Raw genomic sequence first — 25561 nt, 5'->3', positions numbered from 1 at the left:
CACGAGCATATTACAATCGTAAGGAAAAGTATGAGGAGTGCTATGTTTGCGTTATTTCATCTGGAAAGATATTCAACAAAAGATGTTCAAAAACAGGTTTACTATTCACTTGTTGAATCTCGATTAAGATATGGAGTATTAGCTTGGGGAAATGCCGCAAAAACTCATACAGATAAACTTCTTAATCTACAGAGGAGAATTGTAAACATGATTAATAAAAACCATCTACATTTGAAGTGCCTGAATGTTGAAAATATATTTAGGATGACAGCAGTTCTTGAATACTACGATGATTTAAGATTCCAGCGACCTATTTCACATGGTGTAAACACGAGAAGACGAGCACAAGGTCTGCTTGAAATACCGATGATATACAACAACTATGGAAAACGACAACTTAACTATACGATACCATCAATTATGAACCAACTTCCTACAAATCTTAAAAATATTCGTGACTTTAAAAAACGTAAAAAAAATTAAAATGTTTCTATTTAAATTAAATTTTAAACACCATGCACTGATAAAAGTAAATTAAAATTTGTTATGTACCTTTTTTTAAACTAAACCACTAATGAATTTATATATTTTTTTTTCTTTTTTCTTTAATTAATATAAATTATGTTTAATATTCAAATCCAATCAATTCAAATACTTTGTAACTTCAACCACCTACAGATAAGCAAAAGCTTCGTGGGTAACACAACTAATATTGTTAAACTTTTGAAATATGATCAAATAAAAAATCTAAATCTAAAAAAAATTTGCATAATTATATGAAGTTCTTTAGTTTATTGTATGATCAAAATGTATTCTTTTTTATATCAATTCTATTGTGAACTTGTTCCTTTAAAAAATAAGAACAAGTCTATGCTTAAAGCTTTTGAGCGAAAAATTGTTATTACATATTTGTTAAATATTGACCTTCGTATACGTTTCATAAGTTAATTGTGTATGTTTTTGTTACGACTAATTCTTTCTAGTCTAGTCTACTAAATTCGATTTATTGACTCGATTAAGTTCTATGCCATTTCTTTTTCAAGTTATCGGGCAATAGAAATCTGATTTAGATAAAACTTCGATTTTTAAGACCCTAACATTTGAGGGTGTTGGTTATTAGAACTAGGCTTAGCAGTGTTCTTAATTCTTTGAACGATTTAATGATCAGGTAATATTGTTTTTTATTAACTCCCCAAATTTGCTGTATGTGAAATTATATTAAATTGATAGAAAATATAGTTTTGGAAGTTTACAATTCCAGCTCACAACAAATTTTAACCACAGCCGGATTTAGGAAGGGCAACAGAGGAGAAAGCTCACTGGCCTCCACAAACGGGAAGCCCCCACAATAGAGGATCGGAAATTTTTTTGTTTTAAATTCCAACTAATAAGCACTAGTAAACATCTTTTCCTTTGATATCTTTTTTTGTTTGCTCTTTTGCATTTATCTACAGATTACAATTCTTTGTACATTCATGATTAAATGAGCGGCAAATACAAGGTGATGCAGGCTCTAATTTTGGAGAAAAATCATTTATCGGCATTCGTACCTTGTGGTCATTCTCTAAATTTAGTGGGAAAGGAAGCTACTAAGACTAACTATTGTCCATCGTCTGTTCAATTCTTTGATTTCGTGCAGTTTTTGTTCACGTTTTTCACAACTAGTACAGAGCGGCATCGAATTCTGAATGAGAAATTATTGGAGAAGAAAAGCGGAATGTTTTTAGTCTTAAAACAGCTCAGCGACACTCGTTGGTCTTGTCAAGCTGAAGCTAAGAAAGCCTTAGTCAACGGCTATTCGGAAATCGAAAAGGCTCTAACCAGCATATCTCCCAATAAGGAGCAAAAATACATCGTGAGGAATGAAGCAACGCACCTTCTACAGAAGATGAGTGGTCTCGAAACCGCTTTCTTTGCAACATTTTGAAACGATATCTTGGAGCGATTTAACCCTACAAACAAGATAATGCAAGACCCGAAAATGATAGTATCATTGAAATAATTTGTGGAATCCAAACGAAATGATTTTTATAAATACAAGGAAGCAGCCAAAAAATATCCCATACTAATGAATATGTACGAACGAGAAATGTGAGGTTGAATCCACTCCATTGCGAGAAAGCACAAGACGCAAATCTGTCACCAAATTAAAAATACAAAGTATCCGCATTCATCCCAGTGATTGCCCAGTTATCCGTTTCTCTTACTGAAAGATTGCATTTCTATGAAGCTGTACGTTCGAGATTTGGATTCCTGAATCACATCGAGGAGATGCATGCTGGAAATTTGTACTCTGCAATAGAGGAATTGATGAAAGTTTATCCGGATAATTTAGAGCCTAGTCTTGATAATGAGTTAGTTCAATTTGTGTCTTTGATTGACTCATACAAAAAGGAAAAGGTCTATGGAACAGATCAATTGCCGGAACTATTTTACTACCAACTTCTCGAGAATCAAAATTTCAGAGCTAGAAATTGCATTGAGAATGTATTTGGTTTTGATGGTAAGAAATTGCACTAGAGGGCGCTCATTTTTAGAAATGAAAATTATAAATCAGCATAAATCAAAGGGAAATCATCGACAATTTTTCGGCGAAAAAAGCTCCAAAGGTTCCGTTCGGTAACTCTAAAATTTAATTTTAGATAATTCTTTTTTCCATTTGTACTTATATGTGTTTGTTCAATACTAAAGAAATCTACTTGGTTTAACAATAAATTATTTATTGAAAAACTCGAGTGAAAAAAAATGGTTTACTTTATTTTAAAAATAATTTTAAAAATAAATCCGGCCCTGATTTTAACATTGACATTGGTTCACAGAAAAATAAAAGTGAAACTTAATTTGAATTGAAAATTTATTTAATAAACTGAAATCAATGAACAAATTGTTTACTGCTAAATCAAAACTGACAAACATTTAATATTATAACTCTCAGAAAAGTATTTCAAAAAATTCTACCGGTTAACATGAAAATAGTTTAATATTCGTTAGAAATTTGTTTTCTTAACACCCAGTTTTAGGGAAATTATAGAAGGTTATGAAATGATTAAGTTCTAAACATTTTAAAACTAAATTTAATAGATAAATCATTATCGTTGGATTAAAAAATTATGACATATACGAAAAAACGGAAATTATAATTTAGATGGCGCAACAATCTGTAGAGAACCAGAGCCTAGTGACTTACAACTCTTAACCATTCCTGTTTGCAAGTAATTGCTAGGATGGCGGGAAAGCACTTTTCTTGCCTCGCAAGAGGCAAAACCTGTGAAAAAAGTATAGGTGGAACAGGCATAGATTCAAGAGAAGGCACACACACACTAACTATCCCGACACGTTCATGTTTTTTTAGTTTGATATATATAACTGATTAAACCACTTTATGTGGTATTAATTACTTGGGGTTAATTCCGGGAAAATAATTACTTTCTTTCACGCCAAACATTTACGACAGCTAATAATCAGAAATCGAATCATAAAGTATTTACGAGAAATAAACCGTAGGTATTTCGAATCTAATAATTATTGGAGACATAAATGGATGAATGTTTTACCAATTCTGTTTGCTTTATGATTCATTTACTTTTAAAAAATATACATACATAAAATATCAGTATGTCAATACAGGAATTGCTGTTTTTTTATCAATTTCTTTATTGTAAACAAAAAACAAAACACCTGCGACCGTTGATAAAAATAGCAAATCAGTCAAACAAAACACTTAACAAATTTTATGATCTATACTTGATATTCAATTAAGGCTTTTTAACATCGTATAAAAGTGAAGAAAAAATATTCTTTAAGATAATAGGCATATCAACATTCAACAACAAAATACAAATTAACGACGAATTAATTTATTTTGTATTCAACAATTAATTAGTATAACAAATTAAAAAAATATATTTAAAATTTAAATTACAATGGATTTAAAAATTGTTTTTTTTGTAAAAAGAATAGTAAATTGTTCTCTGAAAAAGTAATAAAATCGTATTTGTGTTTATTCATATCTACAAACGATATTATTTTTGATCAATGTGAAGATATTGAGCAACATATTATTTAAAAATAGAATGATATTCCTCAAATATGCCATGTTTCTATTTTATCGTTTAATGGTCCACTGTTGCGTATACGCACTTTTTTTGAATTATTTCTCGACAATTTAACTTGATGTATTTATAGTCCTTTGGACAATAAAATTCAATACGTAGAAAAAGAGGATACTTTAACCAAAAGTGGCTTTTAGTAACAACATAATAATTTCATATGTCGCTTTGGTCAATCACATTATAGCCCCTTTTGTATATACGTTAAAAGAATGACTCTTCAATATTCAATTTATCTTAGATTCCGCGCTTGAGTCTTGATATCATTCTCTTCAGAATTGTTATTGTTATAAAATGGTAAATATTCAAATAAGTTACTTCCTATCCTAAATGGATTAAGAACAAGGGTTCAGCTATAAAATTTTAGCTTTAAAGCGACCATAAGTTTTGAATTTTTCAAAACCCATCAGTTTAAATTTGGGTATATCTTTAATATATGTATATCTTTATGTGTGCTCTGGGTAAAAATTTTTCGAAAAGATAACTCCGAAAAAAAAGAAAGTAAAAAATATTGAAATGTGATTCACTGATTGAAGATTGTAATTTCGAGTGTGACTACAAGTTTTGGCATGGGTCGATGCTTTTAAAATACTTTAAAAGTTTCTCTTGTATTTTATGAGACAGCATAATCAAAGACACATTCTCAAAGGATGAACCTCACATCATATTAAAATTTCGCGATCATCAATGATAGGAATAGTGATTCAAAAAAGGTTCTTAATTTTATGTTAATATGGTTTATGTTTGTAGATTATGTGGTGAACATATACATACATACATATTATATCAATGTATGTACCCTTATTTATACTCTAGCTGAAAAGAAAAAGATTTTTGTGCGATGGCTTCGGGATGAATCACTTCTTTTATGATCCGAGAAATATACGCAGCTGCTCAAAGTCACATGTGTACACAGTATATATATATCTCTATAAAATATATGTATATAATTAATTTAAGGTGCCAAAACGTGTATGATTTGTTTAGGGAACTTGAAGTTGGAGAACAAAAATGTTCTTATTAAGTTTTTGTTCAGGTAGGAAATATTATTCCAAGTAGTGATGTGTTGTGGAATTATGAAAGAAATTTAACTTATGTGATCTTCGATAGTTTTTGCTGGATTAACCAAATCTTGAATAGTAGTTTAAATCCTAAATCAAGGAAAGTTACGATCAATTTTGAAGAAGAAGAAGTAAAAGGTTTGGTAACTAGTTTGTACCCATACATTTTTTTAGGTACTTTTAGTTTTAAATTTTATTTAAAAAAGAAATTCTTCACTTTCAACTTCACTTCAACTTCAACCTCAACTTAACTATTTTTAAAAACAATTTGAAAGCTCATAGCGAACTATAAAAAGCTTTAACAAAGGCTTAGTACACTTGTTACAAAATCGACCACCCTAATCTGTTTTGCTATTTTTTCACTATTCAGTTTAAATCAACTGAACCAAGCTATCTACCTAATAAGTTTAAATAAACGAGATACAATAGAAACATATGCATGATGTATGTAGGTAGCTCAAAGTCTAATTTACCTATCCGGTTGCATTTCAAGTAGGCTAGGTGCCTATAGTATTCAAAGCTTAAATGGTACATCGTTTATCAAATGGAAACATCATCACATCATTGTCACTTATTTGTATATGTATTTAATTCAAGGCCGTTGTTGTTCCATAGTCCATTGCACTTGTAGGTATGTTGTTAAATTTCTTTCCTAAAAAGGAACTCCCGTCGACACCTAAGACGAATTACAATTCTAGACACGCACATATTTTCACTTTATCAAGACTCAATAAATGGAAACGCATGCAATAAGATTGTTTTTTTTTTTTTTATTTCGTGTCTCAATTTTCATAAAAAGGAAGGTATTATTTTTTATGAAGCTTTATTTAAACACTCCACAGCAGAGTTTCTCCCAGATCAACGAACAGAATTTCGCAGGTTTAATGACCTCGACCAAAAGAAAGATATTATGCTTTTTAATTACCTTTTCTGTGGAGCTGCTGCTCCTATAAAAAAAAAACTTAAGCTTTAAGCAATTAATTTTGAATTCTCACAATTAGCAGCGACCGAGATTCATTAAGAACACATTCACAACTAGGTCAGACGATACAATTTCAGTTAAGACACACCTTTTACACAGTTCAAAAAACCTTATACAAAATTGAAAAGTGAAATCCGATCAAATAATTAAAAAAAAAAATCACCAACAACGTTGTAAGAATGAAATTCAATGCCAAAACAAAAACAAGGAAGAACCGATTTAACTTGGCAGAAATAAAACGATCTTCTATGAATTCAAATAAAATAATATGTAACTGTCACTTACCACACATTAAGATCAGCAGATCCGTTCCAATACGACAGAGTATCCTTTTATTCGTCTCCATGGTTATTGAGTTATGATCACAGTTATTGTCAATGCGATGAATTCCGGAATCGATTTCTATGTTATTATTGTTGTTGTGACGCGATGATGAATTTGAAGTTTTATTGATAATTGTACCGTTCGTATTCAAAGCAGTTTGATGAATATTATTCGCGTTCACACTACGAGTCGGTGTAGATGTGGACAGTTCCTCGCTAAGATCCGGCCGGCGAAGCGGTGTTGTTTCACTGACAGACAGTTCGCTACTCATTTAGAAGAACTTAAAGCTCGAGCTCGAGCTCTCGGTCTTGAAAAAACAAAAAATTAAAGTATCTATACACACAGCTAAACAAGTATTTGGTTTGGGAAAATGTTTGTGTTGGTTGAAAATGCTGTCGCTGTTGGTGATACAAGTGGTTGTTGCGCTGCAGGAAAGAGATAGAGAAGCAGGGTGACGTCGCGACCGACGGTTTGTGGATGAGAAGAGTTTTTAAAGGGACAGTGTATAGAAGACTATGTTTTGTTTGTTCTTATTTCTGAATACGTCACAAACAAGTCACATAAAAGAGCGCAACGGTGGTGATAAAAAATACTAAAGTGCTGAACTTGAGAGCGTTCCACTGCTATGCGATGCCTGTGCTCTGTATAGTTGGCTTTGGCTATATAGTATGTTGATGCTAAGGAGTAGGTGTTGGCCTGGGGGAGATGGACAAGGTAAACAAGGAAGGTGGTTTTTTAGTTCGTTTTTTAATGATGATGCACTCTGAATCTGAATCATCGAGTCGCCATGTCTTTGGTAGAGCGCTGCGGCAGAGGGCGATTTACATCAAACTGTGTGATGGTTAATTCCAAACCTCTGAAGGGTTTTAAATTGGTGATAGATTTCCAATTATCTTCTCACATCCAAAATATACCTCCTTCTTTTTTTTTGTATTCTATTAAGATTGGATTGTCTTGGAGATTGTCTGTCTTCATCTGACTTTTGATTATTTTTTCTTACTTTTTTGGATCGTAGATATAAATATAGTTTTTGGCTTCTGTGGGCCTTTATCTTTGGTCCATGGTGTGACAACCTAAGGGGAGAAACAAAAGAAAATAATAACTTTAATTAATTAATTTTGAATTGCGGATGAGGAAGTCAAGTAGGTATAAATGTGCGTGAAGTTAAAGGCTGCAATGTCATCAGATATTTTTTTATCTTGATGGGAATTTCTTAACCAAAACCATAAACTTTGTCATGATTGAGTGCAAACTTGAAAGCCATATTTTGTTTTGTATCTTAAATGCCGTAAAACATGTCTGTAATGAAATGATTCATTCAACCGGATGGTGTTGTAAAGAATGTTTAACATTTATGGGATCAGAGTGTTTTTTTTTTTATTTTGTGCTAGACATGTTGTAGGTGTGTGAATATTATTGTTAATGTGTTTGCTTAGCTTATGGCAAGAGTACACATTATAATAAATGTTGACATAGTAGGAGAAATTATGGTAAATATTGTATGTACCTAGTAATGTAGGTAATAGGGTCGATAACTTCGAAAATAATAAAAAAAATATGTACCTATTCATAGAATGGTTTGATTGTAAGAAACAGTATTGGCTATTTAAGTATAGATATATTTCTTGGGTTATATGTAGGGCAATATTTGAGTTTGTTTAAAAGAATCGTACTGGAGACTTTAATAAAATTATTGGTAACGTAACCTGTCAATTTTTGTAATTGTTTTCTATATTAACAGATCATACATGATTGCTTCAAGGGAAAAATAAACGTATAAACACAACTGTAAAAAAAGTGGCTGCGATGCGACCCACACTGATACCTTGGATCTCGCAAGGTTTAAACAGTTATATGAGTCAAAAAGAGCAATAATAATTTAGGTATTTAGAACTGATGTCTGTCGTATGATGAATATTAGGTAAATAATTAAATTTATTTATTATGTTATTACTCTTAATTTTAAGTAAAGAACATTTAAATAATTATTTTGTTTATTTTCTTAATGAACTTGCATTTGAAATTAATGAACTTAATTCCTTGAGAATACAATTTTTCAACGGGGGTCTGAAATTAAAAATATCAATAGTCTTTTTCGTAAGTGTTGCACTTATGCATTACTATACAAAAAATTAAGAATACAAAACAAATCAAAACTAAGGTGTCGAGTTTGTACAACAAATTTAAAAAAGAGCCTGGTATGCGACCCACACTGATAACTACCCATCCCATCTGTCGATTTGTCTTGCTTAAAAGTTTGTTGGTTTTCGTGTTGGGTTAAGAAAGTTGTCAATTGAATTATTTTTAGGGGGGCCAACCCGATATCAGACTCCTTTAGTGGTGCTTAATCGCTTTTTGTTCAATTTAATTTTTGAAGAACTTTTGCCCGAGCTGGGCTTGAACAAGCGATCTAGCGTGTGAGGAGCTAGTGCACTACGCACTACGCCACCGCACCCACATGAAAGTTGTAAGCCAATTACAGGTTTTTTCGTTCTATCGAACTATACTGAACCGATTAGCATTTTTCTAAGCACACACAAGTAATTGTTGTTGTTTTATTCAGTTTCTTTCTATTATCTCCTCTCTTTTTCATAAGCCAACGATTTCGATTGGATTCGTATGAGGAGGGAGATGGGGCGAAAGAGTTGACACGGATCAATATTTTTAATTTTTACAATTCTAAGGAGGTTTTTTGTATGAAATTTTATACGCACAGTTTAAGGCAGCTGCTTGCCGAATTTTACAATTGAATATAAGAATGAAACAACAACAACTTGTGTGTGCTCCCACCAAGTTCATAGGCTGGAGTTATAGCTATTTCACGGGGGCCAACCCGATCATCAGACTCCTTTAGTGGTGCTTAATCGCTTTTTGTTCAATTTAATTTTTTTCATTCTTATATTCAATTGTAAAATTCGGCAAGCAGCTGCCTTAAACTGTGCGTATAAAATTTCATACAAAAAACCTCCTTAGAATTATTTTTAATTTGTTTAAAATTACCAACAATATTTTTCATATAAAGAAATAGGTTAGTTTGAAAATCTAGTTTTGTAAAATAGATTTTTAGTCGAAACCAATTTTTAACAATTCCAGTAGAATTTCTTTAATTTTTACAAATTGAATGATTTAAATTAATTTTAGAGATATCAAGAACCGATCATCAATTTTTATCAAATTTGCCTACTATTTTTTGTAGATTTTATATTTTTATGAAAAAAAACGGACTGTTGAAGTTTTATAAAAAAAACTACCTACTGAATATCGAAAAAATATTCTCTATGAAATAAAAAAGTTTGAAGACAATATTTTTAATTTTTGAAAAGCTTTTTAATTTCAGTATTGTTTTTTTTAGGTTTTTATTTTTTGTACAAAAACTGTCAATTAGATTTGTCTCAATATTTACAATATTGACAACAATATTTTTAGAAAGATAAAAGTAGTTAAAACCAATATCTCAAAGTTTTGAAAAGATATTTGAGCCCAAAATCCATTTTTACGAACTTTTATTAATTTTGTTTTATGTTTTATTTTTTGTAAAAAACTGTCAGCTCTATTTTTCTCAAAATTTTTTCAGAATGTTGAAAACAATATTTCTTATAAGTGAAAACTAGTTTAAAACCACAATCTCAAATTTTTGAAAAGATATTTGAGTCGAAAAAAGTTATAAATATAGGTTATTGGCATAAGTCTTCCTCCAAAACCCTCCATATGTCTCCATTTTTGGCTTCGTTGTACTAATTTGTACTTATTTGTGTTAGATCGTCACTCCTTTTTTTGTTTGGCCATCCTGCTGGTTTCTTGTTCTTTTTGGTCTCCATTTTGTTGTCATTTTTGTCTATCTTTCGTCCTGAAGTCTAGATACATGATCTGCCCAATTAAGCTTTCTTGTTCTACTTATGACGTTTATAATTCTATTGCGAATATCTTCATTTCGTACCACTTAGCCGTATGTTAAAATTTTTTTCTTTCTATTTTGGTCTGACAAATCCCTACTGGTGAACTATTTTTCAGTCAAGCTCATTGTTTGTAGTCCTTAAGTAAGGATCGGTAGAAAAGCAGAGTCGAAGATATATTTCATTGCGTATGCACTTTAGTCCAATTGTAAAATATGTTTAAGCCTATAGAATTGTTTTGTGTCTTCCTTAAATGGTATTAGCTGTTCCAAATATATGTAATCATTTACGTACTCAATTTTGTCTTTGACCGATGTTGTATCGTCTTTAGTGTAATTTGTCATAGTTTAAGTTTTTGATTCGTTTATATAAAGTTCATAATTTTTAAACAAGGTAGAAAGTTCTGTCGATCAATCAACTGTCAACCAGATTGACCACATTGCGATAAACGCACGATACTTCTTCAGTATACAGGATATCCGAACATTCCGAGGGGCCAACATTGACTTGGACCACTACCTCGTTGTAGCCAAAGTACGGCTACGGATATCCCGGTCCAAGCCAAAACAAGAAAGAACTGTGAGAAGTTTCGATAGACGGCTACAATCGCAAGAGACAGCCATTTCCTTTTCCGATCGAGTCCCTTGTAACCTCTTATGGAGTGGCAACATTGGCTTGCAGCCATCACAGATGCCGCCTCTGAAGTGCTAGGTTTTACACGGCCACAACAGCAAAACCCCTGGTTTGGAGTAGGAGAAGCGCGCGATCGAGGAGATAGAGGGATGTCACAACAGGAATGAGATGCATAAACTTTACCAAAAGGTAAAAAAAACCCCCAAGGGTACCAGCCACGAACCGAAGCCTGTGAGGACGATCAGGGAACATCGTAGTAGAACCACAGTCTATGTTGAGAATATGGAAAGACCACTTCTTCAAATCGTATAACGGCGATGACGAACCGAATTAAGCAACCTAGGCGACCCAGATCAACAATTCCGCCTACCCGTCCTCGACGAAGTGATGAAAAAGCTGATGGGGCTGACGGCATCGTTTCCGAACTATCTGCAAAATATGGTCGGAAGAAAGCATGCCCATGAGTGGAATCTCAGCATAGTTTTCCCGATACATAAAAAAAGGAAACCCTCTAAATTCCGCCAACTACAGAGGCATCAGTCTTCTTAACATTGCATATAAGATCCTCTCTGCCGTATTATGTGACCGTCTGACGCTGTTCGTCAACAACCTGATCGGTGGTATCATTATGGCTTCAGACCAGGAAAGTCTACAATCGATCAAATATTCACACTACGGCAGATCTTAAAAAAAACCCAGGAGCTTCAAATCGATAACCCCCATCCCTTTATCGAATCAAAAGCTGCCTATGAAAACATCCATAGGGAAGAGCTCTAGAAAGTAATGTCGATGGAGAATGCACGCTGCTCTATCAAGGTCAGAAAAGATCTCACGGATGCATTTAATGTCAAAAAAGGTTTTAGACAAGGCGATGCACTGTCATGCGACTTATTCAATAACGTTCTTAAAAAATTGTGCAAAACTCAACCGTAAACACTAGAGGCACAATCTTCCAAAGGTCCATCGAATTACTCGGATATGCAGATGATATTGAAGATCAAAGCGTGATGTCAGTGGAACGTTTTGAAACACTGCGACGAAAACGAAGAAGATGGGTTTAGTGGTCAATGAGGCAAGACCAAGTATATGCTTTCATCAAAAAAGAACATTGAATTAAAACGTCTTGGACAACAGGTCACCATGGACAGCTATAACTTTGAGTTAGTTTAGGACTTTGTTTATAGGCACCAGTGCTGAAATCAAACGAAGAATAACTCTTGCAATTCGCTTCTTTGGACTTAAGAAGTAAAGTCCTCTCTCGAGCATCTAAAATCACCATCTATAAGACACTTATCATCCTGGAAAGTTGAGAGCGTCTTAGGATGCTTCGAAAGAAAAGTTCTTCTTGGCGCACCAACCATCTTGGCTTGCGAAACTGGAGACAGCTAGCTAGCGACCGACATGACTTGAATGTGGATAGCTTCTGTAGAAATAAGAACTATATCGTCTAGAAATCTTAAATTGTTAAGAACGTGTCCATAAGGATTTATTCCATATTTTGGCTTCCAGATATATTTTTGGAAAATGTTGAAAACATTAGGGAATGTTAAACCATGTTCATTGCTAAAATTTTAATTAAGTGAATCAGTCAGATTCAAAATAAAACGATGTTTTTTGGTAGTTTCAATAGCCAGAAAGTGTTTATTGTTGAAAACCATTGTGTTTTTCGGATTTACTCTGAATCCGGTTGAGATTGGGGGATAGTTAAGAGATTATCTGGGAACCTTATCGTGCTAAAAGTTTCATCTAAGTGGCAAATCGTCCTCAGATTGGGAAAAAGATTTGGAACACCAATTTCTTAATGTAATATTTTCTATGCTCACATTTATTATGTTTAAAATATTTTGTTCATAAATATCTAATAACATGCAAAACACTTAACAACTTCAAGCTTTGTTTTTATGTGATTATTTGTAAAAACTGTGATCGCATAACAAATGTCTGCATGAAATGTTAAAAAAAAAAAACTTAAAATGAAAAATCTTTAAAAAGGAAAACAAATGGGCCTACTTGGCAAATGACTTTGGACATAGCTCTTAAGGGATTTGTTCTCTTTAAAAAGAAGTTCCAGTTACTAAGATAAAGTAAATTTAAATAAATCGATCAATGTTTTTAAAAAAAATGTTATGAACTATGTAAATAGTATATACGGTTATGGTCATGCAATATAGTATAGTAATTCAATTTCAGAAGAAATATTCTAATACATGAACAATTGAACAGGCCAACCAACAATATTCTGCAGTTCAATGGATATTAATTGAATTATACATTTTACTATAAATTGATATATCTATTGAAGTGACAGTTGCTGTGAATAAATAGTTGACCAGCTGTGCGGCTGCAACGAAAGTGCCAAGCAGAAAAGAAGTCAATTGGAAAATCGTTAATTAATTGGTGTTGGCTTTAAAAGAATGAATTAGCATACAATTAAATGTAAACTGAATGCACAAAAGCTAAAGGTCATTCTACACTTTCACGAATTCCATTGTAACCGAAAACTAATACTAATGTCAAAAAAAATAATTTCAAAATACGTTTGTTGTGGAAAATACAATTTTGCGTAATGAAAACATTTGATAATATTTTTTTCGGGATCCGTAAAAATTTTCAATCGAAAATTTATAATGTCAAAAAGTGTCAAAATAGAAACTAAGTAAATAATGATTATTACTATTGTATCAAAAAGAGAGCACAAAAGGAATTTTTTGTACGAAACAGGGCCCTATTTTGTTTTAAAAGCCAGAACCGCCTTTACTAGTACCAGCTGCTATTTAAGTAAAGTTATAGTTTTTTAAGTGTATTTGTGGTGTTTGTGTGAACAAATATTTGCATTAAAGCCTTTTAATCGAATGAACTGAAATTCAATTATATAAACTTAATAAAAGAAAACATTCTTCTATTTACAGGTATTAGCCTTAAAAATCTTTCAAACATTAAAACAATTTTCAACATATTAAATACAAGTTTGTCTATAACTTAAGTAAACAATAACTTATAGACAAACTTGTATTTTTCCTTTGAACATTGAAATATATAACTTCTTATCTCCTATACAGGCTTTTATTGATTTAATTAAAAAAGAAAAAGTTATGAACAAAAAAAAGTTGTGAACAAAAAACTTAATTTACAAAGCTCAAGGAAATCAAATTGTATTATGTATTGTGATACTTAAATGTGAAGCTTTTCTAACAGACAACAGGTGGCAGGCTAAAATGCTACAACAAAAATTATACCGAAATTTAAATAAGTTAGTTAACTATAAAAAATACAAATAGAAAAAGCTCCAAAAATACTTCTTTTTTATTTTTATGTTTGTTATACAAATGGTGTGAATAATATAATCCAATAATTGAGAACGGCTGGGCAAGTTTTCACATTTTTTGGTACATCCAAGAGCGCAAGAAACAACGTGGACTCATCTACAAAAAGTCCACGAACGAACAAAAAAAAGAACAAGGTCCTGTAGGTAACAAGGTTGTGAAAATAGACTATGAAAATTTAAGACTGGCTGAGGATGAGTGGAATCTGCTAGAACTTCTTTAATGCAGTCAACTAGAATGTCGGCAACTTCCGAGGGTTCAAAATGCTCACATGTGAGTATAATCACCTTCTCACTTGGCATCAGGGCTTAAGGGCTTTGAACAGATAACCATGACTCCTGGTAAAATACTGAACGTTGCCTTATCGTGAAGAAGGAGATCAATTTTTTTCAGACTGAGAGCTAAAGTTGGTAATAAATGAAATGAGAAAGGTATCTTACGTCATTTTACTCTGGCCAGCTTAGTCTTAACTGGGAAGTTGTCATGACAGGCGACCGATTTAGGACAGCACAAAAGGAGCTGCAATCCTAAATCACAAATCAATTTGAAGGTGTGTGTTGGTGTACAAGGATTTTTTTATAATTCACAAGCACTCAAGGGGTAAGTAATACCCTTTGTATGTTAATATTTAATCACAATGCGAGCGTTAGGAAACTAAGGAAGGATTTAAAAGGAGATTCCGGTGCATATTGGTTTTAAAGTTCTGAACATCAAAATGTTAGGGAAAAACAGAGTTGGCAAAGCATTCCACATTCTCGATGTGCCATTTAAGAAAGAATCTCTATACTTGACAGTATGCCCGAAATTGAGCTCAAGGGTAAACTGATAAGCATTCTTGTGCAAGTACTACGGCTGAATAGTTTAAGGGGTGGAATGCAACTGGCTAGTGGATGTAGTGTCTTCCAAGCAGACGTCTTGTCAATGAAAAAAGATTCTAGACAAATTTCAATAATGACGCAATAATCCAAGCTTATATGTATTACCTTATTCATTAAGTTGTGAAGAGGTTAGAGTTATTGGTACACAAGGCAAGAATGGGATCGAAACTTGATTTGACCTGTGAGTGTAGAAAGGAGGGAGCACGCCCAATAATAGTTATGGACATTTTAACGACGAAAACAAAATTAGCAAAAACCTCAGGAGAATCGAGAAATTGGGAAAATGGGTAATTATGTTCTTATGGAATTCAGTGAACGGTTTTTTAAAATATGTATAATTTGTCATCTCGAAAATGTTACGAATCAAAAATGTTTTTACCTCCAAAACAATTTTGTGCATCGAAAAATAACGTTTTTAAGATCTGGTAAAATTTTGAGAAACATTTTATAAAAAATAAAAACCTAAACAAAAACATTACTCAAAGTTGGTAAAAATTGAATTTCTACTCAAATATCTTTTCAAAAATTTGAGATTATGACTTTCAACTAATTTTATTTTATAAGAAATATATGTAGTTTTCAAGATTTGGAAACATATTGAGAAAAATCGAATTGACAGTTTTTCAAAAAAAAATTAAAATCTAAACAAAAAAATTTAATAAAAGTTGGTAAAAATTTATTTTAAACTAAACTAATTCTTTATGTGAAAAATATTGTTGGTATTTTTTTTTTTTGAAGAATGATTCAATTAACCCAACCCTACAAAGTTTGAAGCAAGACAAATCGATAGACAGGATGGGAAGTTATAAGTTTGGGTCGCATTCCAGCCTCTTTTTAATTATGAATTGAAAGCGATGTCAATTTGATAAATACATTTTAAAGTTATGAACATTTCTGATAATTGTGATCATTGGGTAAAATCATAGGTAAGATGTTGTTAAGAGCCGTTTCTTCCGTTGATCAGTAGTTGTTTCCAGAACTTGCTTGCCATCTTTGATTTATTGGCAGATTATTAAAGAATTTAAATATCAAGACATTTACTGTAAATAAAAATAATACTCCATTTATTTTATTAAATTGTCCAATTATCTTTTTAGTACACATTTTGAATATCCGTTTTTGTGGTGTGCATTACTTTTTTCACAACCAAGTGACAATGAACTTTTCTCTTGACAGCTAAAACCAAATTCAAAATATTATCCATAAAAAAACAATATATACGAACGTCAGAATAAATTTACATATTTGTGAACAAATGCACAGACATTTTTATGTTTATATTTATTCGCAAACACCATCAGAGTCAACTTTATTACTGCGTGGATTTAAATGCTGATATCCCGAGTAAACATAACAATTGCCTATAAAAATCCCACATGCTAATTGGAATTGCCTTGCTGCAAATTGAGGCATTTTGTTTTGTTTGCACGTTTAAGAGTCTTCAGTACTACTGCAACTGCTTCTTTGGGCTTTAAAGTGCGGTGTCACTTTAGTAGTGCGATTTCCCTAAGAAATCTCAAGCACGTGCGATGTGACTGTCTTGTCGACATTTAGTGCGATAAGTATATAGGTACAATTGTAAACAAACCTAAGCAAAAATAGCAAATACGAATATAATTATTTTCTTTTAAATTGTTTTGTGTATTTTGGAGTAAAATGTAAACGAAAAATCTATCAATTGTTAAAGGGTGGGTGCGACATAAACTACAACTATGACAAACGAGTGTTTTTAAGAGAATCTATTTTTAAAACTCACGACAATTGACTATTTTAAAGTCGTAGAACACCACAAACAAAAAGAAATTGTTGCTGTAAGATAAATATATGTAGATATATGGCGTCTGTGACGATAAGCATCTCTTAAAGTGCGGAGTACCATTAATGTTGCAACACATACGGGTTAGCAGCGTCACTTGGCGCGACGCGCTCCACGTCGTCGCGCCTGTGATGGCGGTGGAGAATACATTTATTTGCGTGGGAATTCGAGGTGAAGAATTGTGCGTATGGACTCGTTCAAGTTCATGGACATTCGATAAGCATAGTCAAGGTCTTTTAAAACATAACGTTTTATAGGTTGTAAAATTCCTCTAGAAGAATTTTACTGTTGATGTGTAAAAACTAAAAAAAACTTGCATACAATCAACCTTGTAAAGCAATAAGATTGGAGAGTTCCTTACAAAATTAAAAAAAATCAATGAACAATTGCTTCGTTTAAATATCTAGCATTAACAGGAGATCTTTACTTTTTTTATATTATACGCGCATTCAAGGTGATATGAATACCCTTATAATGATTAATCACGGAGCAAGCAATTAGAAAGGGAGGATAGGATAAAAAATGAGATACGGGTGAACATTGGTTTTGAATGTCTGCACATTGTAATGAGTGGTAAACCATTCCACATTCGTGTGGTGAGACTAAAGAAAGAATCTCTATAATTTACAGTACGTCCGAAACTGGGCTTAAAGATAAACTGATGAGCATTCCTAGAAAATTGGGTATTACGGTTGAATTGTTTCAGGGGACGAATTCAACTGGCTATTTCATTAGAGCATTGCTTATGAAAGTAGCGATAAGATAATGACAGGTATGAATCCTTACGACACGGTGCCCGAGAGATACAAAAGTTTCAGTTAGACAACGGTCACCTATCATCTTTAGAGCTCTCTTCTGCACCTGCTCATATATGGGAATTGTTAAATATTCGATCACTTCACAGCAAGTGGTTTGTAGGACTGAAAGCCGTTTGGTTTAATTTAATTTAATTTATTTACTTCGTTAAAATCTAACGTTAACAATATTTAAAAAAATTCTTATAATCTAATAATATCTAATATCATAATTTATATTTATTATACAATATTGTTGAAAAACATAAGTTTAAATTGTTTACATTTTATATTATCATTTACAGATTCTAAACAAAAATGAAATTCGTTATAAATTGTTATTAACTGATTGAGAGGGCTACATACACCATAGTTTGATCTGCTAAATATTTGAATAATAGGTTGCTGTCGCCTTAAACTTGCACGACTGAAACTGAAATTTAATTTACTTAGAACTGATGGTAATGATATCGAACCATTAATAATCCCAACAATAAAACAAAATTGTAAATACTTTCTGTGGTTAGTCAAAGAAGGGAGGCTGATCAAAGCTAGTCTTTGAGAATAAGGAGGAAATAGATTTTCCCTTGCCCATGGAGGAGACCGAAGACAGAAACGCAGAAACCTTTTTTGGATCGCTTCAATTCTTGAAACATGTATTGAGTAATAAGGTGACCATACCACACAGCCGTATTCTAAAATTGGTCTAACAAACGAAATAAATAGAAGTTTAAGAACATAAGGATCCCGAAAATCACGACCGAATCTTTTAATGAATCCAAGAACCCTATTGGCTTTTTTAATTATATAACTTAAATGATCATTAAATGATAATTTGGGATCTAGAATAATACCTAAGTCAGAAAACATAGAAACTTTACATAACGGACAAGAATCAAACATATAGTCGTACAAAAACGGAATTTTTTTACGTGTAAAAGTCATAGTTTTACATTTGTCAACATTTAAAACAAGTCGGTTTTTATTGCACCATTCCCTAAATATTGTTAAGTCTTCTTGTAATAATAAACAGTCAGAGGAGGATTTTATACTTTTGAAAAGCTTAATGTCATCAGCATAAATAAGGACAGACGAGTTTTTTAAGTTTGAAACCAAGTCGTTAATAAATAAAACAAATAAAATAGGACCTAGGTGGCTGCCCTGAGGGACGCCAGAATTGACAACAAATTGAATTGAACTTTCATTACGAAACAAAACAGAATAACGACGATTTTTTAAGTATGAAGAAATCCAATTTATAAAATTGTTGTTAAATCCTAGATGGTATAATTTAAGAATTAGTGTATTGTGACATAACTTGTCAAAGGCTTTACTAAAGTCAGTAAATACGCAATCAACTTGCCCGCGTTTTTCAAATACATCTAGACAAAAGGACACGAAGTTAAATAAATTAGTTACAGTGGATCTCTTTTTGACAAAGCCATGCTGGCTATCACAAATAAGAGAACTACAATGAAAAGAAAGAACATTACTCACAATTGACTCAAACAGTTTAGGTATCACAGATAGTTTCGCAATGGGCCTATAGTTCATTATTTCATTCTTTGGGCCTTTTTTGTGTATGGGAATAATAAATGAACTTTTCCAGATAACAGGAAAAATTGAACTTTTTAAGGATGCATTAAAGAGAACACATAACGGATATGACAAATAAGAAGCACATTTTTTTAATATATAAGATGGAACACCATCGGGGCCTGGAGTAAAGCACTCATCGAGTTTTAAAATATGTTGAGCAACTGTGTCTTCACTTATTTCAAAATTAATTGCGTTTAAATGAGTAAAGCTGTCAGAAGAAGAAGAAAAAGAAGAGGAATTATTAAAGTCTGATTCTTCAAATGCTACTTTGAATTGATTAGCAAACATGTTTGCAATAATCTTTGGATCATGACTAGTTGACGAATTATTTGACATCGAATTCGGATAGCCACATGTTTTCCTTTTATTATTAACGAAATTCCAGAAACTATCTGGATTAGATTTAATACCATGTTCTATTTTACAAATGTAATCGTCATATAGAATGTTAGAATAATCAGAAAAGAGTTGTTTTAGAATTAAGAAAGTTCTGAAATCATCGTCAGTTCTAGTTATGTTATATTTTACCCAAGCTTTGTTCCTTTTATTTTTTAAGTTTTTAATACGCGTATCAAACCATGGTCTCCTCGATGCAAGTACCACTCATGGATAGTGGCATTGGGGGAAGGTTACGCTTTTGTGACAGTAGACAGCATTGAGTTTTCGAAGCATTAAATTCTACACGGTTTTTGATTCCCCATTGGACAATGCTGTCAAGATCAGAATTTAATGAGCTTATCATACGCTGCCGTTGGTAGTCCACATCCGAAGAACAAGGAATCTTAAAACGAATATGAAAAGCTGAGGGTACTGTCATCAGCGAAACTACTTTTAATCAATAAAAGAGTTTCAATCTTTGTTATTCTATTATAAATGTGAATCTTTTGGCACTTTTTCAAAATCCTTTATCAATATTATAATATAATATTATGTATAAATATATGCATAAGAAGCCAGATGAATATATAACATTTAAAAATGTTGCAGTAAATACACAAAGAAGGGTTTAGGAATTCTAACGGGGATGCGACCCAAACTGATAACTTCCCATCCCGTCTGTCGATTTGTCTTGTTTAAAAGTTTGCAGGTTTTTGTATTGGGTTTAAAAGTTGTTAGTTGAATTACTCTTGAAAATTTTTAAATTAACAATAATATCTTTCATATCAACAAATAGTTTAGTTTGAAAATCTAGTTTCGTTAAACAGATTTTTAGTCGAAAACTAATTTTTACCAATAGAAGTAGCTTTTCTTAAATTTGCACAAATTGGATGAATGAAATAAATTCATATCAAGAACCGCACATCAATTTTTACCAAATTTGCATACTAATTTTTGTAGATTTTATTTTTTTTTATGAAAAAAAGGACTGTTGAATTTTTATAAAAAAAAACTACTGAATATCAAAAATAATATTTTCTGTGAGAAAGTTTGAAGACAATATTTTTAATTTTACAAAAGCTATTTGAGTCGAAAGTAAATTTTTTTTAACAATAATATCTTTTAAAAGATAAAAGTAGTTTAAGGCCAAGATCTTACAGTTTTGAATAGATATTTGAGTCCAAAATCAATTTTTACTGGTGAAACAGTCAGTTACATTCCTCCCCTCAAAAAATGTAACCGTAATACCTGCGCTTCTGGGAATGCAATTGCAATGTTCAGGAATTAAAAATCAATTTACACCGATTAAAAGCTCACACCGTGTCTTTGGCAATTTAAAATTGTACAAAATACTTTAAGTGTTCGCTAATTATAAAAAAATGCATTTTTTTTTAAATTATATGTGTTTTTTTAACTTTCCTATAGCTTTTAAAAAATCACCCTTTATATAATATTTTTTAACACATTGAAACCAGTTAAATATTCTTTATATATGGAATTTGGAACAAATATATGACTTGGAGAAACAATTTTAAGACAACTTTTTGATATTATGCACACAAAAAATATAAATATCCAACAAGTTTTATTTAAAATGAGTTAAGCCTCTAGGCTTTGACTTTTTCAGACAATCAATTTTATAAACTGTTTTACGTAAACGAAATATTCTAGATGGTCTGAGTTCAAACTTTTGACTGACTTGTTCCTGTTTAATGGTTACCTCATATGTATTTAAAACACCTTCTTTTTTTATAGCCTATCTATTGAGAAGTACATATATGTACATAGAAGTATTATTACATATTATTGAGAAGTAATCAATCGTTATTTGAAATTAATCACTTATCAGTCTGTAAATTATGTTTATTAATATAGATGAGATTGAACACAGAACTAGCTATAAGTCCATGATCGATTGCATTATTAATAAATTTAGAACGGTGTTGCAGATCAATAACTTTATCGTATACAAAATATGTAAGTCAATATTTTAAATGTTTACCTATACGGATTGTTGAAACAACATTCCATGTTTATTTGAGCATGGGTTTTAAACAAGATAGACATTAGAATGAAATATTGTATTTCAAACTTACTTGTAATCTTGTATACAATTAGTTAATGACCTTCGGAATAAATAAATAAATTAGGCTGCGCAAAACCTTATTGAGAACTAGAGTTTACAGCGGAAGCATTAATATTATTATTACTACAATCGTAATGTGTCATTATAACAACGTCATAAATTGTATAAAAAACACATTTTTCCTGACCACTCAAAGATAATAACATAAGTAACATAAGCAAATCAATAAAAAATAATCCAAGCAATAAATTGAGCCCTAAACTGCTTTATTTTATTTTGATATTTAGTAACGATTGTGAAACTAAAAATCAACCTATTTAATACTTTTATATTATATAAATTAAAAACCTTTTGTTAATTTTGATTAAATTGTTTTTAAAATTCATGTTATCTTTTCAATACTTTACTAAACACGGAATTCCTTTGTTCAATTTAAAGCGATCGAAATATCACACTCATTTGATTGATAAGATAACAAACCAGTGGTATTTCAACATTGGGTAATTTACGTACTTACCCATTTCAAAAATAAAAACCTTTACTCATATTTGATTACAAAATTATTTCTTTAGAATAATAAATATGATAATATTCTTATTGTAATAATTTTCAAAGAACCCTATCAAATCCAATTTTTATTTCGCAGGTGTATTCATTTGAGTATAGTGTGCTTGTATGACAAATCGACATTAAATAAAACTGTCAATCAACGGGATCATTAGCAATTGCACCTGCTTCTGCTTTGAAGAAGGAACAAGTGAAGACTTAGACAACGACATTGAGTATGACGTTGATGAAGACAATATCCTATCACGGGCAACGACTTCGACAGCATCATCATTAAATGCAAAAAAGTCTTAGTCCTAGTCAAGATTCCATCCACCACTTCAATCGGCAAACGTAATTGCTAGACAACTATCGAAGTATCAAAAACAAAAAACAAGAAACACTGCCACTCTGTGGTCCTCCAAGGCATGGGAGACTTGTCGTACATAAGGCCTAACGCTTTGGAGGGGCCTCCAAGAGCTCATGTACTGCCTCTTAGACACGACACGACACAATGCATAACTTCAGTGTTCAGTGCCATTGCCATGTCTGTTGGTAGATAATTCTGCAAGTATCTCATAGGTTGTTTTTTTTCGGACGAGAGAAGTAGAAGTGGAAGAGCCTGATATTGCAACTTTCCCACCTCCTCGAGTTGATACTACATTCAGCTGCTTATGGTGGGGCCTTCGCAAAGTTAGTAATCGAATCGAAAAAATTGAATCGTTTGGAAGGAAATCCATACAAAAAGTTATATAAAATTATTTTGTGGTACTTTTTTTAAATAGACAAACTCAAGTCTCGTATTTTGCAGACAGGTGGAGTCTACCATCTGAGATGGTTCTTTTTGTCGTTTTAGGGTATTATAAATATTAAGGTAGAGTCAAATGAATTTAAGATAGATGAATTTAAATTTTATTTATTTCATTGATTTTTTAAACGGTTTTGATGGCGCCACTTAATTATTTATTAAAAAAGTGCCATTTTTAACAACAATATAAACAGTTTTAAAATTGAATGTACAGTGCATAATAAACAATGCAAATTCTGAATGGTACAAATTTATTTATAAAATATTATATTGGATGTCAAACTGGGTGTGAGTATTTGATGTGTGAAGTTTATTGTTTCGTTTAATTGTAGAATATCGATGAATAACTCTTTGGGAGCGCCTGTTTTTTTTTATTTAATCAGTAGAATAAATTAATTAATCTATACGGGGGATTGAAGGTGTGTTGTTGTGATAACGTATTGAAAAATAAATAAAATATTTCTTATTCGAAATATGTTCCACAGAGGAAGTGAGTTTATTTTTACGGAAACGAAAAAATAGTAAGAATGTTTATGATGTGACTAACAACACAATTAACGCCTAAAAAATATACTAGGTTAATAAAAAAATGTTTTGGAGATTATTAGGAAACTTTTGATTGCCCTCGAATTTGTATCCTATACACTGGAAATGAATTAAGTACCAAAAAAAACAATAATATGTTCTTATTAAATATGTCTTAAGGTTTTAAGAATTCGCACCGTTCCAAACTCCAATTTTGTCCTAAAATAAGACGAAAGTTCAACAAAGACATTTTGGTTAAGTTTGTAATTCTGTAAAAATATATGTTTAAAATAACAGCAGGTAATAGAATGTTACAGAATTGTATGACTTAATTTTTGGCACATAGCATAAAATAATTTTGCCAAAATACTTAGACAATCATAATATGAAATCAGAGTAATAAGTTTATAAGCATTAATTAATTATTAGATAAAGATGTTTATTATTTTCAAAATCTATCTTTGCAGAAACTTCAAGAAGTTAACATTAACACAAGCAATAACTTAACATAACTTAACTTAACTTAATTTTTTTTTTAAATTCTTGTTATCAGTTTTCAACATTAATTAGGGCCAAGGAACAAGAACTAACAATTTTGATTTTACTAGACTTAAAGTTAAAAGGGACGAGGAATTCAGACTCAAAAATGGAAAAATTAGAGGTAGAATTCTGGACAATGGTTCAAAGTGTCCGTAATTAATGCGGTGAAGAGGGATATAGAAAAGGGAGATAGATCGGCGATTTTTAGGGTTGGTGTTAGGATGAATATCACTCAGGAGTGCCGGGAAATCTATATTGCCCATTAACAATTGGTATGAGCACATAATATATTATCGTTTTTTCTTCTAGTATATAAGGGCTGCAAACCTATCAGTTTAAATCGATCGGCTTAAGGAGGCAAGTTGGATTTACCATCTCTTAATTAAACCGAGAGATCTATTAGCTTTATTAATAATTTGTTCAAAATGGAAATGGAAATTCAGGTGTTTGTCACACATAATACCAAGATCGCTAATAGAATCGACTACGCGAAAAGGTTATTTGTTTACATTGACCTACATTTAACACTAGACAATTATGCATGCACCAAACAAAATAGATATTAAGATCATTTTGTAAAAGTATGGAATCAGATGGAGTAGAGATAATCTTAAAAATGTTCTTATCATCCGCAAACATAAGGATGTGTGAGCTTTTTAATTTAACATAGACATCGTTGACTGACTTGTAGGACTCCAGAAGTTGCACGTATAGGACTGGAGATTGAGTGACGAAAAAGGACTCTATAAGTTCTATTCGCAAGATAGGAGCTTATCCAGTTTATAAATATAAATGGAATGCCTAGGGCTTTTAGTTTGAGATAAATTATCTTATGGGATATTTTATCAAAGGCTTTGCTGTAATCAGTGTATACAACATCAACTTCATTGCCATTCTTGAGGGCTGACAAAACTTTGGATATAAATTCAAATAAGTTTGTCGTACTGGATCTACCTTCAAGAAAACCATGTTGAGCGGGGGTGAACAATGGCTTGAAATGGAAATAAGCTGAATTATAAACTAAGCTTTCAAAAAGTTCTGGAATGCATGAAAGTTTAGCAATAGGTCTATAATTGTTTATTTCAGTTTTATTGCCTTGTTTATGAATCGGAAATATAAATAAATCTTTCCATATATGAGGAAACACATCTTGGGCAAGTGAGAGTTCAAAGAGTGCAGTTAGAGGCTTTGACAGAGAATGCATACATTTTGTAAGAACAACTGATGGGAGGCCAAAATGGGTTTAACGGTTAATGAGGGCAAAAC

The 25561-nt window shown here is 31.7% G+C and overlaps 1 protein-coding gene across 2 annotated transcripts in view; it reads right to left on the bottom strand.

The window, feature by feature from the left end:
- Positions 1-25561, bottom strand: part of LOC129952879 (putative phosphatidate phosphatase) — a 105656-nt gene that overhangs the window by 69750 nt on the left and 10345 nt on the right. For both annotated transcript variants that reach the window (XM_056065799.1, XM_056065798.1), the window contains exon 2: positions 6438-7549. In XM_056065799.1, coding sequence (XP_055921774.1) covers positions 6438-6747 — 310 coding nt within the window. In that variant the 5' untranslated portion in view covers positions 6748-7549. The remainder of the gene's footprint in view (positions 1-6437; positions 7550-25561) is intronic.

The sequence above is a fragment of the Eupeodes corollae genome, chromosome 3, assembly GCF_945859685.1.
Source record: "Eupeodes corollae chromosome 3, idEupCoro1.1, whole genome shotgun sequence".
NCBI lineage: Eukaryota > Metazoa > Arthropoda > Insecta > Diptera > Syrphidae > Eupeodes > Eupeodes corollae.
The sequence above is the reverse complement of the archived record's forward strand: the minus strand, read 5'-3'. Positions and strand labels throughout refer to the sequence as shown.